The sequence below is a fragment of the Ursus americanus genome, chromosome 7 (genome assembly GCF_024610735.1).
Source record: "Ursus americanus isolate L20-20 chromosome 7, mUrsAme1.1.p, whole genome shotgun sequence".
NCBI classification, from domain to species: Eukaryota; Metazoa; Chordata; class Mammalia; order Carnivora; family Ursidae; genus Ursus; species Ursus americanus.
The window spans coordinates 74830816-74851293 of record NC_142133.1 but is presented as its reverse complement, the minus strand read 5'-3'; the positions used below and the strand labels follow the sequence as shown (position 1 = coordinate 74851293).

At 41.4% G+C, this 20478-nt stretch overlaps 1 protein-coding gene across 1 annotated transcript in view; it reads right to left on the bottom strand.

The window, feature by feature from the left end:
- NBAS (NBAS subunit of NRZ tethering complex) overlaps positions 1–20478 on the bottom strand; it is a 339918-nt gene that overhangs the window by 189114 nt on the left and 130326 nt on the right. Inside the window, exons 23-25 of the mRNA XM_045807103.2 lie at positions 17980–18133; positions 14475–14660; positions 12750–12923 (exon numbers count right to left, since the gene is read on the bottom strand). Of these exons, the coding sequence (XP_045663059.2) occupies positions 12750–12923; positions 14475–14660; positions 17980–18133 (514 nt within the window). The remainder of the gene's footprint in view (positions 1–12749; positions 12924–14474; positions 14661–17979; positions 18134–20478) is intronic.

Below are 20478 nucleotides of genomic sequence, written 5' to 3'. Positions count from 1 at the left end.
CACAATTGATCACATATGTTCAAAATCTTCTGTTGAAAACCCTTAGTAGCCCTACAATGTGAGGCTTTTCCTTCCACTCAAGTTCCTTCATGACCTGGTGCCAACTCACCCTTCCCGTCCTTTGAACCACTATGCATATTTTAGTTCACGCAAATTAAATTACTTGCTTTATGTAAACATAATATTAGACTTTTGTCTCCTTGTCTTATTCTATTCCTACATGGAACTTCTCAAAAAACGTAGTCTTGCCCTATCTAAAATCTCCCTGATAATGCTGCTTTATCTCTATTTGACTCTGACTTCAACTGGGCTTTCCCAGATTTCTAGTCTCTTCCATAAGCTCCATAAATGCTGGTCCAATGAGCACATCCTCATACTACTCTCACACATAGATCCTTTTCCCTCCCTGTATTCCTATGGCTTCTTTTTGTTCTCTTCCTGTGCCATTTAGCGTATCTTTCTTAATACAATCTATTATGGATATAAGTCGTAATACTCAAACTTTTAAGACACGTTCTATTCTTGCTCTGTTCAACTCCCTACAAGATGTCTAACTTCATAAAGTATAAGACACACTTCCTCTTATTTCCATCACTCCCATCCTAATATTTCACTGGTAACATAAACCATCATTTGCCCCATCTCAAGCTGATAGAAGAGAGCCCCTCTAAAATTTTCTAGAAGTCAGTAAGTCTTCCCTACTATGGGCAGCAGATTATTTTCCATACTGCATCGCAAGGTGAGATGTCAGAAACTTATAATTTGGGGAGAGTTAAGATGGCGGAGGAGTAGGGGACCACTTTTTCAGCTGGTCCCCTGAGTAGAGTTGGACAGGTACCAGACCAGCCTGACATCCACGGAATCAGCATGAGACGCAGAAAGATACATCTGGATCTCTACAAATGAACATCTCCAGCACTGAGTATTGAGGTACGAAGCAGGGAGCCGTGAAACCGCACACAGATATCAGAAGATAAACGGAAGGTGGAGGGAGCCACCGCGTTTGGGCGCCGGGAAGCGGTAGCCACTGGCACGGGGGAGCAGGCGGACTCGCGGGGGGCACCTGCAAGAGAGCAGACTGAGACCATGAGCCAGAGAACGCGCGCCACCAGACTGAAACGGAGCTCCGGTGCGCTCACTGGAACCAAACTGAGACCGGGAGCTCCGGGAGCACGCGGGGCAGCTGGTGGTGTTAGAAACACAAAGGACAGAGACGCGCCGGGCCTGGAAGTGAGGGCTGGGACGCCGGGTGTGGGGTGCACAAACCGGGATGCTGCAGGGTTGAACAGCACCAACAGAAACAGAGTTAAAGTGGCCAGAACATCAGTGGAGAATGGTCCGCTATCCCTCTGTTCTGAGACAGAGGCCGAGATTCCGCTACTGCTAATCTGACTCTCAGAAGAGGCACAGCAAACCACCAGGGAAAGCCGCCAGAGAACAAAAGCCTGGAAATACCGGCTCACAGTGTGCCCATCCCCATCTCCCCTCGCAGGGGACACGGAGACTCTACCCAAACAGGGTTGCCTGAGTATCGGCACAACAGGCCCCTCCCCCAGAAGGCAGGCTGAAAAATCAAGAAGCCCACATCCCTGAGATCCCTATAAAACAAGGGTGCACTACGTGGGTCCTGGTCAATAATTTGGGCTCTGGACAACCCCGCAACCTCTCCTCATTAGAATGATGAGAAGGAGAAATCCACCCCAGCAAAGAAAAGACAATGAGTCTGTGGCCTCTGCCACAGAATTAATGGATATGGATATAACCAAATTATCAGAAATGGAATTCAGAGTAACAATGGTCAAGATGATGTGTAGACTTGAAAAAAGTTTTAACGAAAATGTTAATGTGAATATAGAATCTCTAAAGGCGGAAATGAGAGGAAATATGGCAGAAATTAAAAACTCTATGACTCACATGCAGTCAAAAGTAGAGGCTCTGACGGACAGGGTGAATGAGGCAGAAGAACATATCGGTGAATTGGAGGATGACTTAGAAGAGAAAGATAAAATAAATCTGGACTCAAAAAAATCCAATCTCAAGAAATTAGGTTACGAGAGATTACTGACTCAATGAAACCTTCCAATGTCAGAATCATCGGCATCCCCGAGGGGGTGGAGAAAAACAGAGGTCTACAAGAGATATTTGAACAAATTGTAGCTGAAAACTTCCCTAATCTAGCAAAGGAAACAAGCATTCATGTCCAAGAGGCAGAGAGGAACCCGCCCAAGCTCAACCACGACAAACCTATGCCATGTCATCTCAAGTCCAATTCGCAAATATTAGATCCAAGGATACAGTATTGAAAGCAGCCAGGGCAAAGAAACTTCTCACATACCAAGGCAAAGGTATCAGAATTACGTCAGACCTGTCTACAAAGACCTGGAATGAGAGAAAGGGTGTGTAGAGGGGCATTTTTAAAGCTCTTTCAGAGAAAAACATGCAGCCAAGGATCCTTTATCCAGCAAGGCTGTCATTCAGAATGGATGGACAAATAAAGACGTTCCAGAATCGCCAGTCATTGACCAATTTCGTAACCACGAAACCAGCCCTACAGGAGATATTAAGGGGGGGTTCTATAAAAGTAAAAAGTCCCCAAGAGTGACACAGAACAGAAAGTCACAATCTATAGAAACAAAGACCTTACTGGCAACATGGAATCATTAAAATCATATCTCTCAATAATCAGTCTCAATGCAAATGGCCTAAATGCTCCCATAAAAGGCCACAGGGTTGAAGACTGGATAAAAAGACATGACCCATCCGTTTCCTGTCTACAAGAGAATCATTTTGAACCTAAAGATACATTCACACTGAAAGTAAAGGGATGGAATACCATCTTTCACACCAATGGACCTCAAAAGAAAGCTGGGGTAGCAATTCTCATATCAGACAGATTGGATTTTAAACGAAAGACTATAGTTAGAGACACAGAAGGGCACTATATTATTCTTAAAGGATGTGTCCAACAAGTGGATATGACAATTATAAATATATATGCCCCCACCAGGGGAGCAGCAAGATACACAAGCCAACTCTTAACCAGAATAGAGAGACAAATAGATAAAAATACGTTAATCGGAGGGGACCTCAACACTTCACTATCAGCAATAGACAGAGCACCAGAGCAGAAAACCAACATAGAAACAAGAGCTTTGAATGCCATACTCGACGAGTTGGGACCTCATAGATATATATAGAACACTACACCCCAGAACCAAAGAATACTCATTCTATTCTAATGCCCATGGAACATTCTCAAGAATAGACCATGTTCTGGGACACAAAACAGGTCTCAACCGATACCAAAAGACTGAAATTATTCCCTGCATATTCTCAGACCACAACGCTTTGAAATTGGAACTCAACCGTAAGGAAAAATTTGGAAGAAACTCAAACACTTGGAGACTAAGAACCATCCTGCTCAAGAATGATTCGATAAACCAGGGAATCAAAAATCAATTTAAACAATTTATGGAGACTAACGAGAATGAAAACACAATGGTCCAAAACCTATGGGATACTGCAAAGGCAGTGCTAAGAGGGAAATACATAGCCACCCAAGCCTCACTCAAAAGAATAGAAAAACCTAAAATGCGGTTTTTATATTCTCACCTCAAGAAGCTGGAACAGCAATAGAGGGACAGGCCTAATCCACTCACGAGGAAGCACTTGACCAAGATTAGAGCAGAAATCAATGAATTAGAAACCAGGAGTATAGTAGAGCAGATCAACAGAACTAGAAGCTGGTTCTATGAAAGAATAAATAAAATTGACAGACCACTGGCAAGACTTATCCAAAAGAATAAAGGACACAAATTAATAAAATTATGAATGAAAAGGGAGAGGTCACAACCAACACCAATGAAATTGGAAGGATTATTAGAAACTTTTATCAACAGCTTTATGCCAATAAATTAAGCAATCTGGAAGAGATGGAGGCCTTCCTGGAAACCTATAAACTACCAAGACTGAAACAGGAAGAAATTGATTTTTTAAACAGGCCAATTAATTATGAAGAGAATGAAACAGTGATTAAAAAAAAAAAAAACAAAAAAAAACCTTCTGAAAAACAAAACTCCAGGCCCAGACGGTTTTCCTGGGGAATTCTACCAAACATTCAAAGAAGAAACAATGCCTATTCTCCTAAAGCTATTTCAAAAAATAAAAACAGAAGGAAAGCTACCAAACTCATTCTATGAGGCCAATATTACCTTGATCCCCAAACCAGGCAAAGACCCCATCAAAAAGGAGAATTACAGACCGATTTCCCTAATGAATATGAACGTCAAAATCCTCAACAAGATCCTGGCTAACAGAATCCAACAGTACATCAAAAGGATCATCCATCATGACCAAGTGGGATTCATCCCTGGGAAGCAAGGGCGGTTCAACGTTCGCAAATTGATCAGTGTCATAGATTTTATCCAGAAGGAAAAACCCAAAAATCATATGATTCTCTCAATAGATACAGAAAAAACATTTGACAAAATACAGCATCCTTTCCTGATTAAAACCCTTCAGAGTGTAGGGATAGAGGGCACATTCCTCAATCTCATAAAAGCATCTATGAAAAGCCTACAGCAAATATTATTCTCAATGGGGAAAAGCTGGAAGCCTTTCCCTTAAGATCAGGGACACGACAAGGATGCCCACTCTTGCCACTATTATTCAACATAGTACTAGAAGTCCTTGCAACAGCAATCAGACAACGAAAAGGGATAAAAGGTATCCAAATTGGCAAAGAAGAAGTCAAACTGTCTCTCTTAGCAGATGACATGATATTCTATATGGAAAACTCAAAAGAATGCACTCCCAAACTATTAGAAGTAATAGAGCAATTCAGTAATGTAGTGGGATACAAAATCAATGCTCAGAAACCAGTTGTATTTCTATACACGAATAATGAGACTGAAGAAAGAGAAATTAGGGAATCCATCCCATTTACAATAGCACCAAAATCCATATGTTACCTTGGAATTAACTTTTTTTTTTAAGATTTTATTTATTTATTCGACAGAGATAGAGACAGCCAGCGAGAGTGGGAACACAAGCAGGGGGAGTGGGAGAGGAAGAAGCAGGCTCATAGCGGAGGAGCCTGACGTGGGGCTCGATCCCATAATGCTGAGATCACGCCCTGAGCCGAAGGCAGACGCTTAACCGCTGTGCCACCCAGGCGCCCCACCTTGGAGTTAACTTAACCAGAGACGTAAAGGACCTATATTCTAGAAACTATAAATCACTCTTGAAAGACATTGAGGAAGACACAAAAACATGGAGAAATATTCCATGCTCATGGATCGGAAGAATTAACATAGTTAAAATGTCCATGCTACCCAGAGCAATCTACACTTTCAATGCTATCCCAATCAAAATACCGATGACATTTTTCAAAGACCTGGAACAAATAGTCCTTAAATTTGTACGGAGCCAGAAAAGGCCCCGAATCTCCAGGGAACTGTTGAAAAGTAAAAACAAAGATGGGGGCATCACACTGCCGTATTTTGAGCTGTACTACAAAGCCGTGATCACAAAGACAGCATGGTACTGGCACAGAAACAGACACATAGACCAATGGAACAGAATAGAAAACCCAGAAATGGACCGTCGGCTCTTTGGGCAACTAATCTTTGATAACGCAGGAAAAAACATCCGGTGGAAAAAAGACAGTCTCTTCAATAAATGGGGAAAAAGCTGGGAAAATTGGACAGCTACATGCAAAAGAATGAAACTGGACCACTCTCTCACACCATTCACAAAGGTAAACTCCAAATGGATGAAAGACCTCGAGGTGAGACAGGAATCCATCAAAATTCTAGAGGAGAACATAGGCAGCAACCTCTACGACATTGGCCAAAGCAACCTTTTTCATGACACATCTCCAAAGGCAAGAGAAACAAAAGATAAAATGAACTTGTGGGACTTCCTCAAGATACAAAGCTTCTGCACAGCCAAGGAAACAGTCAGAAAAACTAAGAGGCAGCCCATGGAATGGGAGAATATATTTGCAAATGACACTACAGATAAAGGACTGGTATCCAAGACCTACAAAGAACTTCTCAAACTCAATACGCGAGAAACAAATAAACAAATCATAAAATGGGCAGAAGATATGAACAGACACTTTTCCAATGAAGACATACAAATGGCTAACAGACATATGAAAAAAATGTTCAAAATCATTAGCCATCAGGGAAATTCAAATCAAAACCATACTGAGATACCACCTTACGCCAGTTAGAATGGCAAAAATAGACAAGGCAAGAAACAACAATTGCTGGAGAGGATGTGGAGAAAGGGGATCCCTCCTACATTGTTGGTGGGAATGCAAGTTGGTACAGCCACTCTGGAAAACAGTGTGGAGGTCCCTTAAAAAGTTAAAAATTGAGCTACCCTATGATCCAGCCATTGCACTACTGGGTATTTACCCCAAAGATACAGACGTAGTGAAGAGAAGGGCCATATGCACCCCAATGTTCATAGCAGCAATGTCCACAATAGCTAAATCATGGAAGGAGCCGAGATGCCCTTCAACAGATGACTGGATTAAGAAGTTGTGGTCCATATATACAATGGAATATTACTCAGCTATCAGAAAGAACGATTTCTCAACATTTGCTGCAACATGGACGGCACTGGAGGAGATAATGCTAAGTGAAATAAGTCAAGCAGAGAAGGACAATTATCATATGATTTCTGTCATCTATGGAACATAAGAACTAGGAAGATCGGTAGGGGAAGAAAGGGATAAAGAAAGGGGGGGTAATCAGGAGGGGGAATGAAGCATGAGAGACTATGGACTCTGAGAAACAAACTGAGGGCTTCAGAAAGGAGTGGGGTGGGGGAATGGGACTGACTGGTGATGGGTAGTGAGGAGGGCACATGTTGCATGGTGCACTGGGTGTTATACGCAACTAATGAATCATCGAATTTTACATCGGAAACCAGGGATGTACTGTATGGTGACTAACATAATATAATAAAAAAACATTAAAAAAAGTTATAATTTGTTTTTTTTAAATGGTCTTAAAATTATGCACTACAGAGAAGCAGATAAAGAACAAATGATAAGATATGATACCTGGAAAACCCCAGAGAATGAAGCAATGCAAAAAATTAGTGAAGTGGCAGAACGCAAAATTAACATACAAAATGAACAGCTTTCATGTACAGAAACAACAGACAGAGGACTGAAGGTAGGGAAAACTCGATTTAAAACAGAAGCAGAAAATTAAATGCTTAGGAATAAGTTTATCAAGAAATGTTCAAGACCTACATGAGGAACATTTTTCAAACACTCCTGAAAGACAGTTAAAAAAGGCATGAACAAACAGAATGACACCCCTTCTTCTTGAATAGGATGACTGAACATTATAAAGATATTGGTCTCGCCAATTCATAAATTTAATATAATCACAGTAAATATACCAACAAGCTGTTTTATGGAATTAGCCAAGTTGTTACAAAAGTTCAGATGGAGAAACAAACATATAAGAATATCTTTTAAAAACTAAACTAAACTAAAAACCTGGGGAAAAAAACTACAGAGGAATACTACCCTTACCACACTTTACAAACCCATTATAAGATCTCTAGAATTAAAACATAGTGCCCCTAGGGGCACCTAGATGGCTCAGCTGGTTAAGCATCCAACTCTCGATTTCAGATCAGGTCATGATTTCAGGGTCCTGAGATCAAGCCCTACATGGGGCTCTGCACTCAGCACAGAGTCTGCTTGTCCTTCTCCTTCCTCCTCTGTCTCTCCCCCTGCTTGCTTGCTTTCTCTCTCACTCTAATAAATAAATAAATAAAATCTAAAAAAAAATTAAATAAACAAAATACAAAATACAACAGTGTGCTTCTAGTGTACGGACAAGCCAGTAACCATATAAGAACTCTAGAATGAGACTAACCAACAAATGGAAATTTGGTATGACAAAAGTGGCATCACTTAAGAAAAGACAAAATTCTTAATAAATGGTGTTGGGACAACTAGGTAGCCATCTGGGGGGAAAAAAATTAGATCCACATCTCACCATACAAAAGAATGAACTCCAAGTAAATTACTGACCTAAACATAAAAATAAAACCATAAGTACTGAAAGAAAATGAGTGAATTCTTCTTTAACCTTGGACTAAGAAAAGGCTTTCTCACCATGACTCAAAATACAGAGGCAATAAAAGATTGCTCAATTTGACTACACATAAATAAAAAGATAAAAATTCTGCCTGACACGAATCACCATAAACAAAGTCATAAGACAGCCTACCAACTGGGAGAAATATACACAATACATACCACCAAAAAAAAAGGGCTAATTACACCAATAAATCTGAATTTCTACAAAAGTAAATCACAACGGAACAAAAGTCCAAGTGAAAAATGGGGGAAAGACATGATGGACAATTCACCAAAAAAGAGATAACCCCCTCAATTATATGAGGAAATGTTCTAATTTACTCAAAATTAAAGAAATGCAAATTAAAACAACACTGAAATGCCACTTTTCACCTACCACACTGGCAAAATTTTTTAAATACAGCGACCAATTCTGTCCACGACGTTGTGGAGAAATAGGCATGCTCCTACATGCTGATGGGAATGTCAACAGGACCAAGCCCTCTGCGGAGAAATCTGGCAGCAGCAACATGACCTCTGCCTTTAGGCTCAAGAAGCCCCTTCGAGAAATACACCTTGAAGGTACACCAAAGACACATAAACATATATGAACAAGGTTATTCATTATAGCACTGTTTGTAATTACATAGTACTAGAAGTAACAGAAAACTAGTGAGACTGAAGAAATTAATTACTTTATTTTATTATTTTAATTTATGTAGCCACCCATGGCCGGAGGCTATCATACCCAACTGCATGGTTGCAGAGGCACTTTTCAATTCCCTCAGGAGTGTGGACCCAAAGTAGGCAAGCAGGAAACTGCAGTAAGAGTTTAAAGTGGTAAGTAGACTTTCCCACCTATGCCGTTGCTGGTCCGCACCCAGAGCTTCCAAACTCAGGGCCCTGGAGTACTACACTACGGGAACATGGGAAACTGGGAGCAGGAGAGTCCTTTTGAAACTTGACACAGTTCCATCCCTGACCAGATGAAAGTGACGTGCAGCACTACGAGAACTGGAGGGACAGCAAACCAACAGTGGGAATTGTTTGTAACACAGATCGAAAGGCTTTCTATCAGAATCACTGGGTAAACCATCAGCTGCATATTCCAGGCCCATAGCCCCCAAATTCTCACTCATTGTATCTGGGTTCAGCCTAGAAAACTGCATTTTTTTTAAGTCCATAGTTCCCATACACAATGCATTAAAAAAAAAAAAAATGCTAGTACGGAAGACTGAGAACCCAAGAAGGCAGAATATTTTATTCCCAAATCACCGCCATCCAGACTCGCCCAAGTTCCTTCATAAGATTCACTTTCCAAAGCCATACAAATAAAGAACAGCAGCTTAAAATCACAGATGAGTGTATAAAATCAGGATATTATAAAGGAGAGGAAGAGTTTGAAGCATCTGCTACAGTTAAAAGGACAAATACGTGTTTGTATTATTGTTTCCGAGTATTCACTCCCATCTTTCCAAGACAGGATTATGCTTCCCTGCCTCATTAACAACAGGCTTGGCTAGACTTCCTCTGGCCTGTGAAATGTGAGAGGATGTAACTGGACGCACTTTGAGCTAAGCTTTAAGAGCCATCGTGTGGTTCTACTTTGCTCTTTCTCCTGTGCCACAGCTTAGAAAAGGGGTCTGCTCTTTCAGCCAAGTCCTGGAATGAACAAGACATGGAACACAGCAGAAGCCCAACCATAGCCTATACACTGCTTGTGAGAAATGAATGTCTGCTGCTCTAAACTACTCAGATTTAGTGATCAGTTGTTAATGCAGCATAATTTAGCCTAAGCTGTCTGATACAGAAATCACTGCTCCTGTTATATTACTATAAACACTCCGTGCATGACTCATGGCAGATCCAAGGTACATTCTTTTTGTAAAGAGTCAAGTAAAATAAAATAAACACTGTGCTCCAAGCACATTCCTACTAAAGCAAACAAATGTAATCAAGTGGTTTAGGGCATCACAATGAAACCCAGTTTCAATCGTTCACCCATCATTTGCCCTAACTAAATTTACTGAGCACCTGCTCTCTGCAAAGCACTGACTCCCTGGTAACACACAGATGCATGAGACATAGAGAACACACATAGGAAACAAAGGGAGGAAAGAGAAACACGTGAACATTAATTATGACACAGTTTGACGTGCATTATTACAGAGGCAAGGACAAGACCTGTCATAGCACAGGTAAGGCATAGGTCTCCTAGCAGAAGAAATCTTAGACAGCAGGATCTTGAAGGACAGGGAAGTGTCAGTGAAGGGAAGCTGACCATCCCAAACAAAGGAAGCAGTCTATAAAAGCATAAAGAGGCATGAAAGTCTGGACAGCATGAAGACAGAATGAGAAGGTCAGTGTGAGTAGACTAGCTCATTCACTCTCAGAGGGAAATGAAGTTAAAGAGACAGACTGGAAACAGACCACAGAGAACCTTCTAAGCCACTCTAGAGAGCCCAACGTTTGCCTTGTAGACACTGGTTTCCCACAGATCATAACATGATCAAATTTCCGTTGGGGAAAGATAATATTGATAGAGATAAAGAGGACAGATTGGAAAGGAAGAGCCCAGCCTCACCATTGTTTTCTGCTTTGATGTTTACATATTTCAACAAAAGCAAATGGCTGTATGTTTTATTCAAAAGACACGTGCTAAATTGCCAAGTAAAAACAACAAAAAGCTGATGACATACAAAGGATTTACAAGACTCTGTAAGGAAGAAGTATCACAAACAAGATTACTGGAAGGAATTTAAAGTCACTGCTTTCTTCCTCATAAAACATTCATATTCAATCCATCCTGCTGCTCACACAGATTCTGCTGTCATAAGCAACCCACCCTCGGCTCCCAGCAAACCACCCCAAATTCAAAATCTGAATACTAAGTGGGAACTGCTTATGAGAAGATGGAAACTTTTAAATAGCCAAAGAACAGATACATGTTTGACAACCCTTTCAGAAACCAAAAAAATGTGTAAGGTTCGCTAAGCAATGCTTCCTTTCTCTATCTTGATTATATGGTCTGTGACCATACACTTCTGAGGACTTCAGACTGGCTAGCTCAAGGAAGTGCACTCAATTAGAATTTAGGATCGAAAGAGGCCTTCAATAGCTTCTGCTTGCAACCCAATCCAACGCTTTGAAGAATCTCACAACAAAGTCAGTGCCTTACAGTGACTGTACTAGCCTGCTTCCTGCTTGAGCCCCCTCCAACAGAAAGGGAGCCACTGTCTCTTAAAGCAGCATATTTGATTTATGGCTAAATTAAGAGGTTATTTACTTTGTAAAAGTATGCTGCACTTAATAAAATGACTTACTGCCAATGAATCTGAACAGCCATCTGAATTCTGTGGAAGTACAGAGCTATAAATACGGTTGACCCTTGAATTGCGTGGGTCCACTTACAAGCCAATTCTTTCTTTATAAATACAGCACAGTCTTGTAAATGTATTTTGTCTTCCGTATGACTTTAATAACATTTTCCTTTCTCTAGCTTACTGTTTTCTAAAAATAATCAATTGTCTATGTCATTGGTAAGGTCGACAGTAGGCTACTGATCGTTAAGTTTAGAGGGAGTCAAAAATTATACATGGATTTTTGCCCGCATAGGGGGCGGGGGGCTGGCGCCCCTAAACGCTCTGTTGTTTGAGAGTCAACTATATGGTACTCTTAAGCAAATATAAAAATTATTAAGAATAATTATAGATTTCCTTATGAGATTCTAAAGATTTTCATCAACATTTTGAAGGTCCTAAAGGGCAAGAATGTGTCTTCTTCTACTGGTGTTAGGGTACAGCTTAATGATGAAGAACACCGCTGTGAAACTGGAAGACCTATGCATGAATCCAGATTCCACTCCTTACCGTGTGACCCTGGGCAACTGCCTGACCACCCTATATCACAATTCTTCTTTCCCTCCAATTATTAATAAAATTACCCACCTCAAGGATTGTTATAAGGATTAATTGAGTTAACACTTGTACAGTACCTGTCTATAGTAAGAATTCAGTTATCTATCAGCTATTAGCATTTTTGGTCTTGATATATATCAATCAGTAGAAACAGAAAGTCAACAAACTTTGGAATAAACAAATCAAAATAAATATATGAACTTCTAAAAAATTGTTTGACCGAATTGAAACATGTTTAAAGAATAACATGACAACCTATGATTTCACTCATATGTGGAATTTAAGAAGTAAAACAGAGTAACATAGGGGAAGGGAAGGAAAAACAAAGTAAGATCAAATTGAGAGGGAAGCAAACCATAACAGACCCTGAATTCTAGGAAACACACGAGGGTTGCTGGAGGTGATGTGGATGGGGAATGACAGTGTAACTGGGTGACGGACATTAAGGAGGGCACTTGATGTGATGAGCACTGGGTGTTATATGCAAATGATGAATCACTAAACTCTACCTCTGAAACTAATAATACACTATACATTCATTGATTTTAAATAAAATTTAAATAATAAAATAATACAAGAACAGAAAAACATGACAACCATATCCTTTTCTGTTTAAAGGGAAATTACTTATAAAGTCTATTATAACACATTGACAAAACCTAATTCTGCAGAGGAAGAAATGCTGAGGTTCTTAAGAGTTTAGAGTTTCTACTTACATCTGGTTTGGAATGCTGAAATATCTTCAGGGGGAACTTTAAGTCCCCTTTAGCTAACGTTACTAAATACTCCTTTAACAGCCCATTAGCCACACCAGGACACTGTTTCTCACAACGATGAAGAAAGGGGACCATCCACTGGTAGGCACTTGTCACGTATTTGTCCTCAGAACACTGAAAATACAATTCACCAAAACAAACACATTAAACACCTGATTATACAGACAAGTTCTAAAATGCACACATAATCAGACTAATGTTGAACGGTAGAAGCCCAACACTTACTAAAACAGACACTCCAGTTCCCCTCTCCCAGGCAGGCTGAGAAGTAGCAGGAGAATCATCTTCTGCCTGGGGCTGGTAGAGCTAACAGCGGTTCGGCCCGTCTCTGCAGGACCATGGTCACTCTGGGTCCCTCACAGCCTAAGCTCTGCTCTGGAAGACCAACACGCTACTACTACAACTTCAACATGAGATCTTCCAGGGCAAAGAGAGATTTTACCAAAAAAAAGTGTGTGTGTGTGTGTGTGTGTGTGCGCGCGCGCGCAGAGAGAGAGAGAGAGAGAGTGACCACAGACAGGAAGAGTAAAACAGAAAAAAACAGAGACAGAGACAGGAGCACTGAAAAGCTCTAGAAGGGAACCACTTGAGGACCGTCTTCTGTATAAAATCCCAGAATCTCTCCCTTCCTTTTCCTTTTTCTGTTTGTTTTGCCCCTTTACATCCACCTTCACAAAACTCCAATGACACACATGATTTTACTCATTCTCCCTGAAATTACACAATTCCTTCTTTTAATTATCCCAGAAGATAGTCCTAAATCCCATAAAAGGATTCTTACCTATAACACAAATCAATTTTCACTGGCTGGGTTATCAGAGGGGGGAAATTATAAAGAGAAAGGGAAGGGAGGGCCCGAGGGAGAAAGATGACGAGAAGGAAAAGGAAGGAAGATGAAAAAGAGCACAGGAGAAAGAAAAGAAAAGAAAAAAGAAAAGAGTCAGGGAGAAAAAAGAACAGACAGGGCAGCCATGACTCGTCCCCTCATCCGGCCCATTGGAACCAGGCTACCCAAGAGCAAAAACTACATGGGGCATCCTTGACAGCTGGTGCCCCCGCAGCCCCATCATTCTTGTCTCAGAGGTGTCTCTCTCTGTTCAGTGGGCTCAGCAGAAACAAGGTCCTAGCATGGGGCAGTGCACTTTCTCCCCAGGGTGACCCAAGAAGAATATAAAAGTGCTGGGCAAATTCTCCTAAAGTTATGAACCCCTAAGCCAAGATGTTTTCTTCACACAAGCACCTGGCCCTCTGACCTCCAGTACCTCAGTGTAAGTGAAATATATATGCAATTGGGAATTTTAACATTAGTGAAGGACTAGAAACATGATTATTAGAATGGTCAGCTAGCTTAGAAATATGCCTAGCTAAAAGAAAAAAAAAAGTTATACACAGAGGAGTATGAATAAAGGGCAAGCAAGGTACCAAAAGAGTCAAAATAATCTGGGGATGCTTTCAGTAATTTATTCAAAAATTGGATTTTTTAAATTTATTTTTTATTTTTTTATTTTTAATTTATTTTTTATTCTTATTTATTTTTTAAGTCAAGAAACCCTCCTTTATATACTAACTGCTCGGGTTTGGAGGACATTTTATCTTTGGCTTTGAGACCCATATTAATCAAAGTACATAGGGAATGCTTAAGAATAAAGTTCAAACAAAACCTACACTATTCATCAGTAGTCTTAGTTTTTCAATGTCTTTCATCTGCTGGAGTTCTTTCAAGGTTAGGGTTAGATCACACCCGGCTTCATAAACCAAAGCTTCCAGAGTAACCAAATTATCACACAGAGCCAGCAAACCGGGAATGTTCCGCTCCATTCCAAGTCGAATGAGTGACAACGCGCAGTCGACCTAGAACGGAAAAGCGACAGTAAATCTGAGTGTTCTGTGTCTCCCACATCATCTCGGGTAAAAGCCTCCAGTACAGAATCTAATTCTGCTAATCACCTTATATAAAATTGTATTATCAGCAACATGCATTTATTTATTATAAAAACAGTAGAGTTCTTTATCAAATATATCAGCAAATGGTTTCAAAAGAATCAGCAAGAAATACTGAAGATAATAAAAGACAACCACCTTAAATCCATAGAGCACGACAGTTTAAGAGCAGTTTTACATACACTTGTCAATTTAATTCTCACAATATTAACAAGGCGGGGGGAGCTAGTTAGTGATAATGCCAAGTTAATCCTATTTTCACTACATCACTCTGCTCCAGAAACAAAAATTTTTGCTTTTATATCCCCGTTCAGTACCTATCCTTCCCTGGCGCCTCCCACACGAGAGGCGTTTAACAAACACTCGCTGAACGATGAACTCTGCTAGACACTTTCTCTGTCTCAATTCAAATATTTACACTTCACTTAGACCAAAACGAGGACTGATTTTCCTAGACATGCTCAGGACACAGCAATCTGACTCCCCATCACTTGATCGGGTTTATGAAAGGACGTAACTCTGGCTGATGGCAAAATCATCTAACGTGTCCTTCACTCCCAGCACTTCGTATTCCCCACTTACTCCCTTATTCCCAGACTCTTAGTTATTTACTGAGGACCTCCTATGAACTGAGCACCATTCTCAGTGTTAGGAATATAAAGCTGAGTAAGAGGAGGTCTCCTCCTTCAGCGATCTCTCCACCTCGTAGGGAAACTGACCTGGTACATCAGGGGCTGAAGTACAGGGAGGGTGAGGGGACCTCAAGGAAGGGCACGCAGCCCAACTTGTCACAAAGCCTCCCTGAGGGAGGAAGACTTGAAATGCACTTTCAAGAATCCGTGAATATTGGCAGGTCAAGAAGGAAGGAGGGCAGGGGAACAGCACGGAAGGCAGAGATGCGTAACGTATTGTGAGAGTACAGTTAGTTCCCTGAGACGGAGAAGAGGGTCTGAAGCGAAGTGATGAGAAACATGGCTAGAGCAGCGGGGAGGAGCTGCAGAACGGAGAATACTGTTCGCTGAGCTAAGGAAGTTGCAGTTTATCCTGAAGTGCAAATACTACCAAAGGATTTTCAACTGGGGCATAAGTCCATTTACACACTTGAGAAGGAATCCTTAGTATTCACTGCATGATGAATTGGAAAGGAACTGAACAGAAAACAGGCAGGCCAGTGAAGAGAACCGCACTTACTAGTATTAGAAGACTCTCGACTAGTGACAAGAGCAGCACCCAGGGGACAGCAAAATATAAGGGAGAAGCCAAAGGACGTGAGCCACCCGGAGAAGAAAACGAATGGCTGAGACAAGGACAAGGGGGAAAGCACGAAGACACATCAAAAGCCACGCAGAGGAGACTGCGGGAGACAGGAAGCAATGGTGTCCAAGGATGATGTGTAAAATAACAAAGGAAGGGAATCGGACGTGAAGAAGCAGTTTCCCTAGAGTGGCAGGGGTGGCTAGACTCCAGACAAATGAGGAGGAAAGAATCACTGAGAAAGTGACAACACAGAGCACAAGGGACTATTTCGGGGCTGAGCTGTGACAGAGGGAAGACAGCTGCAACCAAAGCCAGAGAGATTAGGACTCTTAATTTTTGTCGTTGTTGTATTTACAAAACAGGAGTTGTTTGAACTTTATGTCCAAAAAAACAGGAACAGAGTAGAGAAGGGGGGTTGAAGACACTGGGGAGAGAGCCAAGAGGCACAGAACAGCCCTGAGCAGGCCGGGCTGTGGAATCCAGAGCACAGGTAAGGAAAGCAGTAGCCTGGATGCAAGAGAAGAGAGCTCTTCCTCTGGGAGAAGCCAGAAAGAGTAAGGACTAAGGGAACGGAGTTCTCAAGTTCCCCAGTGAAATACAAAGCAAAATCATCTTCTGGGAATGAGGAAGAGGTAGGCTGGGAGGAGCAGAGAAGGGGGAGGAACACCGCATCCAGACAGGAAGGACCCAGGAGCAATAGTAAAGGACCACCCTTAAAGCCCTTCAAAGCCCCAGGGACTAACCGGTACAGATGAAATGGAAAGAGAAGAAATGTACTTTCAGTTGGAAAGAACGGTACCAGCAAATACAGGGGGGAAACTATAGGTGGGTAAGGCATGAGGCAAAACAGCAGTGATCTGGTAAGACTTCAAGAGATAAGTGTTTTTTTACCTAACTTCTAGTAATAAAAACATAGTTCACATCTGAAAAGATGTATCTACATGTATACCAAAAAAAAAAGTCACAGTTTTTCAGAATATCACAGAATTTTCAGAAAGCGTGAAGAAAACCTGATGCATAAAACACAACTTTGTGCTAGTAATGGTTTGAACACATACAGCACATTCGCCATTTCTAACACTCTCACCAATTTTGTGATCCAGATTTGTTTTCCTAATATTAACTTTGAAGTTGTTGCTTTCCCAGATACTTACTGAGGTAAAAATGTTTTAAAACCGCAATACTGACACCTTAAGTGAAAGGAGGTTCTAATGCAACTTGAATTCTGCCACGTACCCCAAGCCCGCACTGGATAAATTTCACCCCTATGCATATTTCCTGACCCAACAAACAAGTATTGCTAAAAGGCATTTGTGGGCACTAAGGAATAAGAAGTCCCACATCAATTAAGTCTCTAAAAATGAAAAAGATAAAAATTCTGTTAGATATCACTTTGTAGCATAAGCCACATGAAGCATCAATAAAGAAAATGAAGCTGAAGAATAATACTTCTATTACAAGTGTTTTTATATAAAGGAAAGAGATGCAGCCCCATAAAGACACAGGGGAACTGAGGGGAATTAGGCTCGGACTTAAGGAAAACATTAGAGACAGAGCCTCAAACAAGGTTCCTAGAAAGCAAAACAAAAATCAACTGCATTACTGCAATATGACAGGGAGCTGATCAAGTATTTCTGGGTTAATACAGACATTTCCATGGTATTAAGCCTATTAAAAATATATGGAAAATTGTGGATAGTATGTACCATATTTTGAAACTTACATTTTAGAGTAACATTTTGAACAATTTTTCTTCTATGTATTTGCTTTTTAAGAATCCCCAGAAAAGCCACAAAAGCTTCTGAGGCAAAGGATGAAAGAGCAAACGTCATAAGAAATATTCACTTCATCTATGCAAACTAAACACACAATCCCTGGCCCCACTGTCGGCTGCCATGACACGCACGGAATACTAAGGCCCCGACACGGCACTGCTGGCGTCATCGAGGGGCAGCTGTCATTCTCCCCTCACCTGTCGGGCATAATGCTCTATTTCCTCTGCTCTGTTCTGATACCAGTCCATAACCTTCTCTACGGCAAGCTCTGGTGTCCTGTACCTCAGTAACTCGGGCTGTGCGGCATACAAGAATTCACTTTCATCTTGGAGACTCGGCTCAACCACCATTCTGCAAAGCACAAGAGAACAATTAGTAACTGATTGGAATGCTGGGAAAAATTAGAATTTTATGAAAGACAGAGAGAGAGAGAGACAGGAACGGAGAGAGAGAGGGAGCGGTGACAGAGACAGGGAGTGTGCATGGATGTGTGTGGGGCGGGGGGGTGTTGGTGTGTATGTGTTTTCCCAATGTGGGCACACAAGATAAATGGGACATTTGGGGGGTGCTTAATTTACTTCCTATTAGTTTTCCTAACTCAAAAAAATCGGAATGGACAATAAATCAAAACAGCCATGCCACAAATCAATCAAATAAGTATTAACGAAATCAAAATCACCCTGGGAGGCTTTTACCAAATGCACACGGCTGGGAGCCCGTCCTGGGCGTACTAAATCAAAATCACCTGTGATGGCCAGCCAGGCCTCGTTTAGGGAAAAACACCTCCAGGTGATTCTAACTCAAATATAAATTCAGAGACCTTGTTTTCCATGTTCATAAAAATCAGAGGAAATATGCCTTATTTACATCAATAATAAACCGTTAGTAGGAGTCAGCAATGTGGTACCGCACTGACATATGCAAAGTATGGAACTGCTCTGGGCCACTCGCCGTAGGTAAAGAAGGACCCCAAGAGGAATGTACACAAGGATAACAGCCCAGGGGTCACAAATTATGAGGAGTTTTTAAGAGGATGATCCTGGCCAATTGCCCTCCATAATCAAGGACTAAAAAAAAGGACTTAAACCAAGATAGATCAGAGCGACCTATGGAAAGCTGCCCCGTGCCACTAGGGACATCCATTCATCGGAGCCAGCCCGCAGTAAATGACAGGTGCTCTACGGTTACCATTACAAGGCAGTGGGCTCTGGAGTAAGAACTGAAGCACACTCCACTGCTGAAAGCTCTGAAACTCTACATTAATTACTGAGCTCAAACTAATCTTAGATTCATTTTATTCATATAAAATGGGTAGAATATAATGTGAGTATCCAAAATATTATAAATAATATAAATTAAGTACACAGAGAACATCGTCTGGCATGGAGCAGGTGCTTAATTTTTTATTTACAGGTATTTTTATTGGAATTATTAGTAGCTGTAATATATGAGCAGACACAAAGCCCATAAAGATGCCTCAGACAACCTACTGTGCTTATAATTGGTACCCCTTTACCTAGCTAGTCTCGCCACTCCTTTAACATTCTGACCAGTGGTTATTCCCCATCACTGTAACGAAAAAAGTCACCTTTCCCTCTGCAATCTTTAACGCTGCCCATTTTAGCAGGGAAAAATACCCATGAGCAACTCTGAGGTCCTTTGATATTTTTTTCAGTCCTTAACATTTCCCTCTCAGCACTGACAGAATTTCAGTGCTTTCTCCCTCCAGAAACGGGCTTCCCTCACTCCCATATGTGGGGCTGTCTGCCGTGTCTCATCTTCCCGGAGGCTCCTTCTGGATCATCTCCACTGGAATAGCCTCCTCTAACCGACCTCTGCACCCTGGCTCCTTCCCACACCCAGTGCAGCTCTCTCCTCTCTGCTCACTCTGGACTCTCTCTTGGTCTCGCCTTTGACTCTACGGCATAAGCTACCACATACACTACAAAAACAACCTTATTTGACCCCTAAGCCACACTTCACTCAGAAGTTCCAAAATCTTGCTATTTGCTCCTCGGTGTTTCACAGGCACTGCAAATGCAACAAAATCAAAACTGAATTCAGGATCTCCTCGGGTAATATAGTTATCTTTATAAAAACAGAAACCTGCTTTTATCATCCCCATGCTTACTTTTATAGCCTGTAATCTGCCGTAAATATTCTAGCCTCATCTTGGGCCAATCGCACTTTTGTTCTGGCTACTTCAACAAGGAAGGTCTTTATTTTTAGTCCTCGAAGGGGACATTGCCTTGAGCCTTCTTCCAACATGCTCTTCTCTCTGCTTAGAATAAGCGCCCCTCTCTTTCGCCAAACTTGCCCTCCACTGGGCTAAATTAAATCCTGTTCACTCTTCAAATCTCAGATTTCATAAGATTTTGCCCAGGATGACCTTCCTTGTCCTCCACCAAGTGGAGACCTCCCTGTGACATGCTCCCCGCGCCCCCCGCCCTGGGCTTTCCTAGCACCCATCACGTCAGTGATGTACAGCAGGACCATTTTTCCCGCCGGAGAGTAAACTTCACGAGAACAGGGACTGCATCTGCTTTCCTTCCTTCGGCATCCTTGCATCTAGCAGACAAGAGACACCAATTAAATGAATAAGCAACATGATACGTCCTGAAATACTGAAAATCTGCACCATCTTCAAATGCATCTTTTCCTCTGTCAAGCTCTTCCTGACTTTTCACTTTTAGTTT